At 41.0% G+C, this 14,152-nt stretch overlaps 2 protein-coding genes across 2 annotated transcripts; one reads left to right on the top strand and one right to left on the bottom strand.

Annotated features, from left to right (window-relative positions):
- The first annotated feature begins 6,078 nt into the window (after positions 1–6,078).
- Positions 6,079–11,089, top strand: ttll9 (tubulin tyrosine ligase-like family, member 9). The gene is made up of 14 exons (XM_005948301.2): positions 6,079–6,237; positions 6,662–6,693; positions 6,761–6,856; positions 7,011–7,122; positions 7,219–7,404; positions 7,546–7,614; positions 7,697–7,787; positions 7,945–7,985; positions 8,071–8,158; positions 8,421–8,479; positions 8,600–8,796; positions 9,198–9,311; positions 9,539–9,663; positions 9,756–11,089. Exons 1-14 carry the CDS (start codon positions 6,223–6,225, stop codon positions 9,824–9,826), a joined length of 1,296 nt encoding a protein of 431 aa, XP_005948363.1. The 5' UTR covers positions 6,079–6,222; the 3' UTR covers positions 9,827–11,089.
- On the bottom strand, positions 10,187–14,097 carry fam217ba (family with sequence similarity 217 member Ba). The gene is made up of 4 exons (XM_005948302.3): positions 13,585–14,097; positions 13,371–13,470; positions 13,160–13,224; positions 10,187–13,069 (listed from the first exon to the last, which is right to left on the bottom strand). The coding sequence occupies exons 1-4, from the start codon at positions 13,689–13,691 to the stop codon at positions 11,635–11,637; spliced, it is 1,707 nt and encodes a 568-aa protein (XP_005948364.1). The 5' UTR covers positions 13,692–14,097; the 3' UTR covers positions 10,187–11,634.
- Between the last annotated feature and the right edge of the window lie 55 nt (positions 14,098–14,152).

Consider the following 14,152-nt stretch of genomic DNA (forward strand, 5'->3'; position numbering starts at 1 on the left):
TTCTTGCCGGGGTAAGTCGCGACGATTACCGGGGCACGATCACCGGGGACTCATTTTTGCAGCACACACATCCGATACCACGATGACAACAAATACGTCATTTCCTGTTGACTAAAAAAAAAATCACCCTCATACGGTCCTAGGGGCCAAAAAATGGTCCCGCCCGATCAGCGGGCGAAGCCGCTGCTGCACGCCGGAAAAGAGGCTTCATTCCCCGCAGGTCTGTTTAAGCAGCCCGCTGTTTTCCAGCCCCGGGTCAAATGTGGAGCAAGGGCGCCACCCGGTGGACAAATAAAAAAATTACAATTCTAAGGCCTCTTGTCCAAAGCAAAAATGAAACCTAAGCCATCACCCAGATGCAAACGGTAATAATTCTGCAGTGAAAAATAGCGTTTATAATGTGTTTCAATGGGGCGATTTATGGCTTTTGGTACTCTAGTGGATGTCGGTTTTTAGCTTAGCCACCTTAAGCTAATCGAATAAACGGAGACGGCAATTCTAAAGAAAAAACGAAAAAAAAAGGGGTTGGGAGGTTTGGCTATATTCTATTCAACACAGTGAAAATGGCCTAATATTAAAAAAACGTGTGGATGATAAATGGCCGTAGGTACTACCAAGGGTTAAGATGGATAGGGATATGTAAGCCTATTGAAATGAATCTGATGAACTCATGTAAAATGAGCGGTGGTTAGCACTATCATCTCACAACAGGGAGGTTCTTTTATAGATTTAAGGGCCTTTCAAGGGTTTCTCCCAGTTTTTTGCATGGATATCCCTGGAGCGCTCTGGTTTTGCACCCACAGTAAGACATGCATGTTATGTTAAATGGTGAATCTTTAGCCATATGTGTGAGAAAACTGACAAGTAATTTGTGACAATCCTTAAAACTCCCTGAAAAGCCTTCAGCTGATCCAAAATGCTGCAGCGGGAATACTGACAGGAACTAGAAATAGAGAGAATATTTCTCCCATATTGGCTTCTCTTCATTGGCTCCCTGTTAAATTCAGAATCAAGTTTAAGAATCAAGTCTAAGAGGGGTCTTCAATCCCCATCTTATCTAAAAGACCTCATAGTACCACGTTACCCTAGAAGAGCACTTCAGGCTCAAACTGGTGGTTTACTTTGGGTTCCTAGATTCTTTAAAAGTAGAATGGGAGGTAGAGCCTTCATTGTTCTGTGGAACCACCTCCCAGTTTGAATTCGGGAGAAAGACGCCCTCTTTACTTTTAAGATTAGACCTAAAACCTTCCTTTTGGCGAACGCTTATAGTTAGACCTGGATAAGGTGACCCTGAATCCTCCCTTAGTTATGTTGCTATAACCCTAGGCTACGAGGGGCTTCCATTGATCTACTGTTTCTTGTTCACTCACCTTTTTCTCTCTACGTGCTTATCCTGCCCTCACGACACGTGACCATGTGAAGCTAGACAGCAAGCGAACAAAATAGAGATCTTCCACACAAGGCTTGCTTTTCTTGCTTTTAATGAAGATCCTTTAAAGCCTTATCTCTCTCAAGGCTTCTCCTTGCTATTTCTTATTTGTAATTGAAATATACAGAAAATGAAAATAAATTGCTAGCTAATACACATCTTAATGACAAACTTAGCCTAGCTTAACACGTGCGTTACATTAGCATCGCAGTTCACTCCAGGTAAACACATATAAAGGTTGTTTCTGAACATATTAATACTCCAAAGACGAACGTTTCCCAAGGTACAAGCGTGTAGTGCACTCTTAGCGTGTACATGAATTCGTTCACTCTTTTAATACTGCCGAAGCACTTTTCACGGCATTAACGGAGAAAACACGTCAAAGATATGCGAATAATCAGAGCGCTCCCTCGCTCCCGTTTCCGCACGTACAATACAAAGATTGCTTGTGATAACGATGTCTCACTCTGAGCAAATTTCGAACCCAGACATTTTAACTGTTTTTAGCATGAGTTACTTATAATATTTCTTAACTTTGAACTTATTTATCACTTTGCTTATGTAACTTAATCAGACTATGCATTAACTATTGACTTCTGACCAAAAGGCATAACAGTGCTTATGTACTCTGCATTTAATTATTAGCTATTATTAATGTCTGGTTCACTTCCACGGGGTAATTTTTGTCCTGTGTCTCTCCCATCACCTCTGACTGGTCATGGTGACTTACTTAAGATGTTTCGTCTGGATGCAGACAAGGGTTTCAACCAATTTTTGTAAGACTCTGCAGAAATATGTATGGCTGTGCTGAACTTTCCATGAACGGAACATCCTTCCAAGGTGAGGATTATAACACTAAACACAGCAAGATAGCGCTCAAATGAGTAGCAGCTGATCCCATCTACCCCAGAGATTTCCTGCTTTGCGGTATTGTTGTTGAAGAGCATATGGTTTACCATGACTGATGACTAGCACTTGCTGGAAATTGTATGACCTCCGTGATGCTTCACATTAAGTTGGCGGCATTGTGGGTATGCAAAACCCACAGAGTGGTTGAATCAATATTGTCAAACTAAAACAGTCACAGAGGGCCTGTAAAAGAATGACCTAAATTTGAGATGACAGTTTAAATTGGAAAATAAAGTTGGAATTTAACTTCATATCCACAGAAGACACAGGGTGCATGTTTAAAAGAGAGAAACCCATGTGGATTCACCCCCAAATACAATTTGCATTCCAAGACACTTGTGATGGAGCTGTTTTTTTTTTTGTTGCATAAAGACTTAAACATAAGCGGTTAGCCAAAATTACAGGCAACATGCATACAGCTACTATTGGAGACTGATAGAAAGTCTCTCTACAGTGAGTGCCAAACCAAAACTGTTGCACAGACACAAATGCAGGAAATGTGTCTCAGAATAAAAGCTTGCTGAAACACTGCCCTCTGATTGGCATCTACTGCTTAACTTATTATCAGGGATAAGGAAACAAAGTTTTTTGCACACACTGGGTTTTGAAAAGCAAGGAGAAAGAGTAAAGCTTGGATGTTTCTTAAGAAACACAAAGAACTAAAACGGACAACAGAACACTATAATTTAGTGTTGTTTAAAAACAGTAAGGTTGCTGGTTGTAGGAAAAATGTAAAAAGGTATTAGAAGTAACCTAAAGCAGGAAACATTGAAATCTTAGATGGCTCAAGTTTCATACAGCTTTCAGTATCTGCGCTTACTTTTCACAGAGGAAGGTTGAAAACGCTAAATCACGTTAGCATTTCTGTTTAAGCAATTTGTCAGTTTTCAGTTATCCTACATGTAATTGCGGTATAACCACACTCTCATTTAATTTTTACACATGGCATGCACAGTCGGTCGGGGGTGCTCCAAATATTTATTGCCATTTGGAGACCAAATTAATACGTGCATGTTTTTACTTCTGTGCCTCAGCCAAGCAGATGAAGGTTAAAAGGAAACTGATGCCATTTTATAGCCATCTGTTTTGGATTTGAAACATAAAAATTTGCCATTTGAGCAGATTTGATCTGGCCTTCATCTTTGTGATAAAAAAAGGACCCAATAATTACAATAAAACTCATAATGGCTCACAGTCTAATGTGTTCCTTAAATCATTCATTGCGTTTTGTAACAGCTGTCATTTCAATGAGGCTTTGAGGCTGGGTTTTGGTTTAGCTTGAGTGCCATTCATTTTACAATTTGAGAGGTTATCAACATTCATCTTAAAATCTTCTTAAATAGCCTGATCAAATTTTATTTACATAAGCCAGAGTCTAATGTATGGATGATTGTTTGAGGTAACAAGTAATGTGCCAGTTTATTTAACTTTTCACCTGGTATGGCAACAGCACCGCCTACAACTGCAAAGCTCTCCAGCGAGTAGTGCGGTGCTCTGAACGGATAATTGGAGGTGAGCTTCCCTCCCTCCAAGACATCTACAGGAAGCGCTGCCTGAGGAAAGCGGGGAGGATCATCAAGGACTCCAGTCACCCCAGCCATAAACTGTTCAGACTGCTTCCATCAGGAAGGAGGTTCTGCAGCATCCGGTCCCGTACCAGCAGACTGAGAGACAGCTTCTTCCATCAGGCCATCAGACTGCTGAACACGTCATAGACACCTCAGCTTCACTACTGGAACTTTAACATTATGCACTCCATACTGTACAGTAATGCCACTGTTTTGCACATATTCAACTCTGTATATTTTATATATTTTATTATTATTATTATTATTATAATTATTATTATTTTATTTTTATTTTTTTTACTATTTAATTTGTAAAAATGTGTATACACACACACACACGTAGGAAAATATTTAGTATACACATCCAGAAATGCATACACTATTATATATTGTACATATATTTATTAGTTTCAGGTTGGCCATTCTTGTATTTTGCTTGTTTGTGTTGTTGTGTTTGCACATCTCTGTTGCTTGTGGGGCTCGCACACAAGAATTTCACTCGCATGTGCTGTGCCAGTGTACCTGCACATGTGATGTGACAATAAAAGTGATTTGATTTGATTTGATTTGAAATGTGAGTCCAGCATAAGCTCCCCTCACTTTGTTGACAGTACGCTGAAAAACAACAAATGTCAATGTTTTTGCAAACTGGCTATAGCTTAAAAAGAGATACTTTCCACGTACTGTAACCCCAACCCACCACGGATTTTTTTAAATGAACACTAACAATAACCAAAGGATCAATGAGACTGTGGCAGCGGTGTGGACTCTGGCTCAGCTGCGATGGAGGGGTGGTACGGTAAGATCACGGGGCTGTGCCGGGAGGACGGAGAGGACAGGTGAGATGGATTACAACTAATGAACTCGGCCCCTTTCTAGTGCCCGGACTCAGGAACGAGGGGTGTGCTTTCTGTGGGAAGGAGCTGGAAAATATATTCGGTGCCGAAGCAGTGGGGATGCTATATTTAAAAATAAAGGTGCTCAGAGTGTGTCACTTTGAGAACTTTTATTTTTAAAGGTGTGGGTGTTGAACACAGTGTGGGTCCTGATCATATCACAGAGACATTAAAAAAAATTCGAGGAAAGTAATGACCACTTAAATGAGCAGGCTTCGATCACAAAGAAAAATATGCATAATAGATACAATCCATGAATCCTCTGCTGTCGTGTTTTCAATAAAACATCCGTAGTAGTTAGCAAGCTTCTTTATTTTTAACGTGGCTCACATCCATGTACGTAAAACATAACCTGCCGCTGCTTCTGCAACACAGTATATATCACAATTTGGTTAGACAGCCCCCTAGTGGTAAAGCTGAACTACCCCCATAACTCCTATCAACACACTCTGCTTGGTGTTTTGCTCTCTAATATTGTAGGTCTTTACTTTGCAGTGTATATGCACGATGAGGTGACTGTTATTATTGGTTAGCGTTATATAAATTAAATCGAACTGAACTGAGCTCAATTAACCATTGACAGAGCATTGTGTTCTGTCAATTTAAGAAGCAAGGGATTAAAGATCAATCCATAGTGATGACAGTTCACTAAGTGCAATTCCTGTCTCTGGTTTTTATTAATGGCAGGATTATATATACACTAATAATAATAATAATAATAATAATAATAATAATAATAATAATAATAATAATATAGCAGTATTAGCTTCCATTTATATATTTGTTGACAGATAGATAATACAAATATGTAAATAATGCAATTACACATTAATTCATTTAATTTAGCAGGGAAAAATAAATATTAAATGCTGTTAAACAAAATACTATTATTGATTAGCATATGCTACAAACGCACCATTTGGCCCACTCATTGGAGTTTTGGCGCCACTAAGTGGTGAATTGATAGAACAGATTCCTAATAATAAAGATAATAATGATTACTGTTTCCATCATTCTTTAGAAGCTTTTGTATGCCTGTTATTTTTAATATGTTCTCCATATTATCGTGTTAACAAGCAGCACATGAGACCCTGTCATAGATGCTGGTGCATGATTGTGATTTAAATGAGCTGGATGAAAACCTCACATTATTATAACGTTTGTGAGCGTTTTATGTCTCGTTACATGTCTCGCGCTTCTGCTTGAAAAATAAGTCTCCGTCTTCTACGGGAAGTACACTAGGACATTCTTCCCACAGTACGGGGCAAGGTTGCCATGGTAGCAGTTGTTAAACACTGTTGAACAGTAGCTAACTTTTGCTATTGTAGCCAGTACGCGTTACTTTCACTTGTTTTTAAAAATACTTTTGTAATAATAGTAATTTCGACAATTTCCTCTGTTTGTCGCGGTCAGGGCATCCATGTCAAAGTATAAGGTAAAAAGAAAGAAGCGACATTGTTCCCATAACAAAGATGTGGATGTGGCATTGCCTAGCTGCTAGAGTTATAACTTACTTACGGGATACACATGCTAATAATTTAATAATCAAAGCAGAAGAGTGCTGTTCAGCGTAGTATTCAGTTGTCTGAAAAACACACTCGTTGACCTTGGGTTAACCCAACTTTGTGGTGTTAAAACTGAAATAAAATAGTAACACATGAGAGCCACAAATTAGGAGGAAGTTGGGGTTAAGCAGCAATTTGCCAATTCTGAAAAATTGCTTATTGACAACATTTTTCAACATCTTACAACTTCACACTCAATTACCAATTAAGCTGGAAGTTGTCAAGTGTTTGTAAAGCTAACTTTTTTCACTCCTCACAGCCACTGAGTTCTTTTTGCTTCCTTTACCTTTACAGGCATATGGATACAAAGGCTCATATGAAGAGCGGTAAGTGTTGTTCGTAATTTGATTGTACATTTAAAAATACATGTACTGTGATGCAATGTTTCCTCAGGGAAGGAAGAAGCTGTGTGCGCTACAAATGTGGCCTGCCTTGTAACACCATACAGGATGTCTTGCACCAAAGACCAAACTGGATTGAAGTTAAAGAGTGAGTAGATTGATATTTTAGAAAGACTCTGTGGAATTATGTGCAGGATTGCATATATAGAAGGAAATCAGGAACATTCCCCAGAGAATGCTACACCAGGGATGGATGGCAGCGGTGTCTTTGATCCTGCAGCTTTCTTTTCTCCTCCTCACAGTGATGGTGAGTGGGACTTCAACTGGTGTGATGTGGGATGGCTGAGGGAGAATTTTGATCATACATACATGGAGGAGCACGTAAGGATAAACCACTTTCGCAACCATTATGAGGTAAGTTATCATCAGCCTGTGGTTTCATGTAACTGTTAAATGGACATTTTAGTGGTAAACAAGTCATTTCCTTTGTTTCTATGTTTTGCACTACAGCTGACTCGCAAAAATCTTATGGTGAAAAACCTCAAGAGATACCAGAAACAGCTTGAAAGGGAGGTTGGTCGCATAGAAGCATCCAACTGTGATTTTTTCCCTTGCACTTTTGCAATGCCCAGTGAGTATCATCTCTTTGTAGAGGAATTCAATCGAAGCCCTGGCAACACCTGGATCATGAAGCCGGTTAGTTAAAAAACAAGCAAAGAAAAAAACAAGTAACCAGGTGCAAAAACAACAAAAAAAAAGTTTTTATGACCTCAGAAAGTAAAAATAAGTTATAACCATGCTGCTCCGATACCATGAAAATATATCTCTTTTGTCTAGGTTGGAAAATCTCAAGGCAAAGGCATTTTTCTGTTCAGAAAACTGAAAGACATCATAGAGTGGAAGAAGGTGGGGTTATGTAAAGAACTGGTTGTAAGTTAAACTGCTAAAAGGAGACATTTTGAGAGTCTGATTGATAATACTCACACAGGATGGTTCCCGCTCAGAGGAACAGAAGGACGGAGTTCAAGTGAAAAGCTATGTGGCACAGCGCTATATAGAGAACCCTTATTTAATCAATGGTAATGAGCATGCTAAAATAATACAATTTAATATAATTAATTTACAGTTTCATTTAACATACAATGAAAATTGACAATACTTTGTTTAGCAATGTTGACTGTTGTCGATGAGAAAATATCCTTGCTTCATTACCTTTTATGCTTTTTTCCCCAACAGGCAGAAAGTTTGATATGAGGGTCTATGTGCTGGTCACATCAGTATGTACTGATCCCTGTAGCTTGCATAGTTTTATATAAAATGAAAAATCTGCTGCATGTTAAAATCAGTTTGTCTCTCTTTCAGTATGTACCCCTGAAAGCCTGGCTGTATCGAGACGGCTTTGCGCGCTTCTCAGGCATTCGCTTTTCCCTCAGCAGTATTGATGACAAGTGTATCCCTTTTTCTACTATTGTTGTTGGGTTTTTTTGCATTAAATTGAATGCTGATACATTTACTAATATACATTTAGCCCTGGGTTATCAGCATAATAAATTTAGGCTCTGTCTAATGAATTGTCATGTAAAAATACATTTTAAATAGCTCAGTTTGGCCACATTTCCGAGACTGTCACATCCTAATTTATTTATTTATTTTTTGCTTTTGTCCATGTTGAATCCCATCAGTAAAGTTTTCTCCTTATTACCTATTTTCAGATATGCATCTCACCAATGTGTCTGTTCAAAAAACAGCACCTGACTATGATCACGAGAAGGTGTGTAATTCAGGAACCTCAAAGAAAAAGAGCTCATGTTACTTTTATGTTCTGAAACATGTCTGTTTTAAACAGCTTTTATCTCTTTATTCCTGCATTGTTTCATCCAACGATAAGCAGGGATGCAAGTGGCAGATGCAACAGCTTCGAAGATACCTGACTGCAAAACACGGCAGAGAGATGGTAGAAACCCTGTTTAAAGAGATGGACAACATCTTTGTCCGCAGTCTGCAGAGTGTACAAAAGGTCATTATTAATGACAAACACTGCTTTGAGCTCTATGGTTATGACATACTACTGGATCAGAACTTCAAACCGTAAGTCTATAAACACATGCCAACACAGTGCACTATCATATATACGTGTATTTCTAAACATACACTACTAAACCATGCATGTCTATGCTTAAGAATTTTTGGGTTTCTCAATGGCCTAAAATAACTTGTATTACATATTTATAAAATAAAACTGAAATAAATACCTAAGGTAGGAGAATTCACTAGAAATGCATGAATAACCACAAACGAAATGCTCAGCATATCTGATAAGCTGAGAGCTGGGCTGTGCTAAATTACAGCACACGGATTAATTAAAGCACCTCTGTCCACTGCAAATACTAGCCATCCTTAATGAACTGTCTGCTGTACTCGTGGATTGGCCCACAGTGGCATGAAAGTAAATGTTTGCTGAACATAATCAACCCTTCATCTTTCCACAGGTGGTTAATTGAGGTGAATGCCTCTCCGTCACACACGCCCAGCTGTCAGGAGGATTACGAGATGAAATGCAGACTGCTGGAAGACACTTTGAATGTTGTGGATATGGAGGGAAGGTAAAGACCTCATTCATATGTTTTTCCGTTTTGTCATTAGGGAGCAGAGTTCGAGGACTTCCCCTCCCTGCAGTCATTTTATATGGTCTGAGCCTGGATTATAGCACATTTAAAAGTTAAGAATGTGAGTGTGAAGAAGCACTTTTGAAAAGCTTACCAATATTAAACATCTTACTTCCATTTCCTTTTTTTGCATACTGCGTTCTAATGGACTGTTTTCTCCTTAGGCTCACTGGGAAGGAGAAAAGAGTGGGTGGCTACGATCTCATGTGGAATGATGGTCCTGTCTACAGAGAGGATGCCAACCTACAAACATTTGGCAGCTCAGGTTTCACAGCCAACACACACCTAGGTAGCCTAAATGTGTTGCTCCTGTTTTTTTTTTTCCCTTTTCTTTTCAAGGCAACAGTAATTCCCATTCTAAGAACCTCTTCTTTGTTGCAGGGTGTGTAAACGACAGAGAGAAACAGCTTCGCCAGCTTCTAAAACCATTTCCATGCCAAAGGAAGGCATAATCAGATTGAGATTTTCTACAACAATGCTGCTACTCCAGTACTTAGTGTTAAAGATTGAATGATCAGGGTGGCATTGAGGGGTCTAATTAAGCGGCCAGCTATGGGGAAATACATCTCTAATGCTTTACAGTTATCTGTGCAGATCTGATGCTTAAAATCTACTACAAACCATGTAATAACCCTACATTACATTCAACAAGAAATACACCAGTACAGAGGGTTTTTCTTTTGAATCCAATAATCAATGTGCTTGAATGGCAGCGTGTGTTTGCATGTTTGCATGCACAATGTCAATGACAAAAACACTTGTGAATCTGGCACCATTTCTTCAGGTGCTTCAAAGAATGACCAACAGACCAGTGCCGCTTGTGTGCAAAACATTTATTTCTATGCCTTACAAATACTCGCATTCAACATTGAGAAAATACTGTACATACCACAATCTTCCTGCGTGCATGTCGATGTAATGTACACATTTAGAACAACACTGCCACTCCAGGCCCCTTATCTATGGCTTTGATAGTTTACATAGATATTTAAGTTAAGAGGTGCAGTCAGAATAAGTAGCACATTTACATTGGTGTCGTGTTTTCATGAATCAAGTGCACATAGTAATCACAAGAAACAGATAAAATACTCATGTAAACACAGTGTCCTACAGACGTCAAGTATGGGATATGGAGGTGATATGTAGAACATTACAGCTTAGTAGCTATGATCCTCTGAACTTCCATTGAATCCTGGGAATGACACAAAGTTACATTCAGATCTTTTTCTTTGCGTTTTTGTTTTTGTGCGTGACAGTGTAAACAGCAATGATGATGGGGGGAAAAAAGAAGAAGAAGAAGAAGAAGAAGAAGAAGAAGAAGAAGAAGAAGAAGAAGAAGAAGAAGAAGAAGAAGAAGAAAGTACAAGTCAACCACAGCACTTCTGATAAATATAACTATGGCATATAAAATTTGGAAAAATATGCATTTACATTCGTAGCAAACATTACACCGTCTTCAATGATAGAAAGAGCTCAGCTCTATGCAAAATACAGTATATTATCATAACTACAATTCAAGCTGTTCAAACATGAAAAGCCCTTGTAACCAAAAATTTAAAACCAAATCACAAATATATCTGGAACAGACCACATTACTGCAGTACCCCACCACTTACTTTGCCTCCTTTTCACCTAAACTTGCTTTAACTTAAAATGTGTCTTAAAACATGGAGGCACCAAAGGAACAATAAAAAGCAACATTGAGGAAAAAAAAATAAGAACATTGAAAACAAATACATTCCAACATTCAAAAATTGCACTGAAACAGCTATGGTCGTATTTGATGGTTGAAACATAGTGACCTCTGTTTATCTTCACTGTGGATTACTTATGCTGAAAACTGGCCAGCGGGACAGTAAATGCTTATTTTAACATTAGAGGATTACTGAGCAATGACTGTGCAGTGCAATAGTTTTACTTATTTATTTATTGTACACAAAAGCTTTACTTTTTTGAATAATAGCAGTGTTCAGGTTCATAGTGAGCCATATTACTATAACTGTACATTCGGAATTAAATGCAGCGTATATAGTTCTGCTCTATTTAAATGTCGAGTTATCTTTGCTGTTTATTTTCTGTATTCTAGCTGCACGATTGCTGATGGTTTCGACCTTTAAAGGCTGTACACCACTTACTGATTTAGCTGTACAACAGTTAGAACATGTTAGTATTACACAGTTTACACAGAAAGCAAGCATAGATTCAAGCTCCTGTACCGAGTAACCTGTAAGGAAAGCACTATATTGCAAGTCTACAGGGGTTACTTTGCGACAAAGTGCACATTTTTCATTTTGCCGCACTGCTTACTACTGACTGGGGCTTTGGGGAGAGAGGACAGGTCTTTAGCAGCTCTTTTCATGGCTGTTTTAGAGGCCTGGCCTACTGCCTCTGTCTTCTGCCAGTCCCTCTCCTCTTTCTTGGATGTCATGGTCTCTCTCTTACTTGCAGCAAAAGCACGTTTCTCTGCACCGGTTGCTTTCATGCCACCAGCCTCCTTTTTAACATCTGTCTCAGAGTTAGCTCTGACACGGCTTTTCCTCACCTGACCTCTGCTGTTTGGGTTAGTGCCAGATTCCTGGGGTAGCTTACGGGCATTGCCTGCAGCCTGCATTTGCCTGTGGTGACTCTTTCCAGCTGAGGGGCTAACTGGAGTGTGAGCCCCTCCCACACTTCCACCTTGCCCTCCTGGGCTCCTACCTTCTGTGGAGGGAGCTCGGGTCTCACTGCTGCTCCTTTTTGTCGGTGCACCGGGTCTGGCTCTGCGCTCAAGCAGTGGGCTGAGTCGTGAGTGGCGCTGGTAGACATAAGCAGAGCAGCTTCCATTGCACAATGGGTAGCGAATGTGACAGTGAGGACAGACTGGAAGGCGGGAGACTTGGTGCTGGGTTGAGGCAGGTGATGGGGGGTTGTTGACAGGTGCAAATGGGAATGCTCGCTGGGTGTGCCGCAGCCCTTTTGGGGAGTTGAGTCGGGATGGTGGAGCTGTGTGAGGCCTAGGTTGATGAGCTGTAGTAGCAGAGGAGAAGCCCTGTGGCCTTGGGCGGCTCCCAGGCGGACGGCTGCTCTCTGCTTGCACCGTTTGAATCTGGAGCCACTCCAGCTGGAGGAGCTTCTCCAGGTACTTCTCTAAGGGCCCTACTGGCTTAGGCCGGGGGGCACCACGACCCTCTGTATGCAGAAACACTGCCAGCTGTCTCAGACTCCAACTGTTAAAGGGAGGAGGAAGAAAGTCTGGGTAACTGTAGCTGGGTTTCTCATTCTCATCTTCATCACCCACTGCCCCATGGGGTCCCGGAAAGTCTGGGGGAAAGTCGCTAGAGTTGATGATCTCTGCCCGGAGGTTGAGATGGGGAGGGGTACAGGGAGTGCATGGGGAGGGCAGAACTGGAAGCCTCTCAGAGTCCGACAGATCACTTGCACTGTCTGTGTCATCATCTTTGTGGTTGTAGTGCTGCTGGAGTGCCTCGGGGGTGGGAGCTGGGGAGTGCATCAGGGGCTGAGCCGGCACTTGCCGTACTCCTGATATCGGAGAGAGAGGCAGCGAGAGGGCTCGCCGATTTTTTCCCATCCCCCCACGGTTTTGCTGGAGCTCGCTGGTGCATTGGGACACACGTTGATTTTCTCGCTTTTCCTCCTTCCTGTGTGCATAAGATTGCTTGCGGAGCTGAGGTCTCAAATCCCCTTCTTCTTCGGGGCTGTAAGGAGACAGACGGGGAAAAGCTGTTGGGGATTTAGGGATTTACAAAGTAATCGCAAAGCATGCACACCCCCAACTCCACTCTTACCTGGACACTTTGCTTGTATTGCGTGTAGTGCAAGGCTTCACTCTGGCACCTTTTGATTGTGCACCCTGTAAAACAATCTCTCATTACTTCTGCTTTTTGTACACAGGTAGGAACTCATGAGGTAACACTATCTTGCTATCAAATAATAAAAATAATAATGACGTTGTATACATTTACATCCCTTTAATTTATCAGGGTATCATTTACATACTCTGTGCACTGTTGTCACCGTGTCCTTATCTTGACCTGGTCCTGGGAGACCATTTTTCATTTGGCCCACAGATTTCTTCGTCTTGTTACCCTTCTTTGAACTGCAAAAACACAACACGGGTTTGTTAGGATCGCCTTCGCGTCAAGGGTACAAATAAAACGAAAAAAAAAAGAAAAAAAAACGTGCAATACCCGTCAGCGTAAACGAGGCCTACCTGGTTACTGTCCCGCTATTTTCGGTATTTTTCACCCGAATCTTCTCTTTGGAAACGACGCGTTTCAGTGTCGTGGATGCTGTGCGCTCCTGCATGATGGGCCCCATGTTGCAGCACAGTGGGGGATGATTGTTGCTTTCGAGTCCGACGCAGTTAGATCACACGGTAGCTAAAGAACCCAACCGACATCTCGGATCACATATTCCAGTCTGATAATTAGGCTAAAAACACCCATTTTCTCAAAAATGCTGCAGTGCATCGTGCGTAGATGTCAAGCGTCCCCTGTATCCGCAGGTTGAAACGCGTCCTCCTAATCTCCGTCGTATGGCCCCGCTGCTCGATCGCAGATCAGCTTTTATTTGAATCGCTTGCTGACAGCTGGCGCGTCTCCTTCCCCGATGTCGTCCTCATCACCATTACAAATGCGAGACGGTGACACGGCGCAAACGCTTTGTTTGGCTCCCCGTCCCAGTCAGATAGGTTTGTTTACCTGCTGCTGACTGGCTCGCCTGTTCGTGTCAAAGCGAGCGTCAGCGGTGCATCATGGGAGTTGCAGTTAAAAGCGCGC

Source organism: Haplochromis burtoni, unplaced genomic scaffold, assembly GCF_018398535.1.
Source record: "Haplochromis burtoni strain Fernald_Lab_line unplaced genomic scaffold, NCSU_Asbu1 Contig_306, whole genome shotgun sequence".
NCBI lineage: Eukaryota > Metazoa > Chordata > Actinopteri > Cichliformes > Cichlidae > Haplochromis > Haplochromis burtoni.

Bases quoted from the DNA above. Each gene is read 5' to 3' on its own strand.
- ttll9 (XM_005948301.2), top strand. The intron at 6,857-7,010 runs GTGAGTAGATTG...TCCTCCTCACAG, and splicing joins AACTGGATTGAAGTTAAAGA to TGATGGTGAGTGGGACTTCA. The intron at 7,123-7,218 runs GTAAGTTATCAT...TTTGCACTACAG, and splicing joins ACTTTCGCAACCATTATGAG to CTGACTCGCAAAAATCTTAT.
- fam217ba (XM_005948302.3), bottom strand. From the start codon at position 13,691: ATGGGGCCCATCATGCAGGAGCGCACAGCATCCACGACACTGAAACGC. The intron at 13,225-13,370 runs GTATGTAAATGA...ATTGTTTTACAG, and splicing joins CGGTGACAACAGTGCACAGA to GGTGCACAATCAAAAGGTGC. The intron at 13,070-13,159 runs GTAAGAGTGGAG...GTCTCCTTACAG, and splicing joins AATACAAGCAAAGTGTCCAG to CCCCGAAGAAGAAGGGGATT.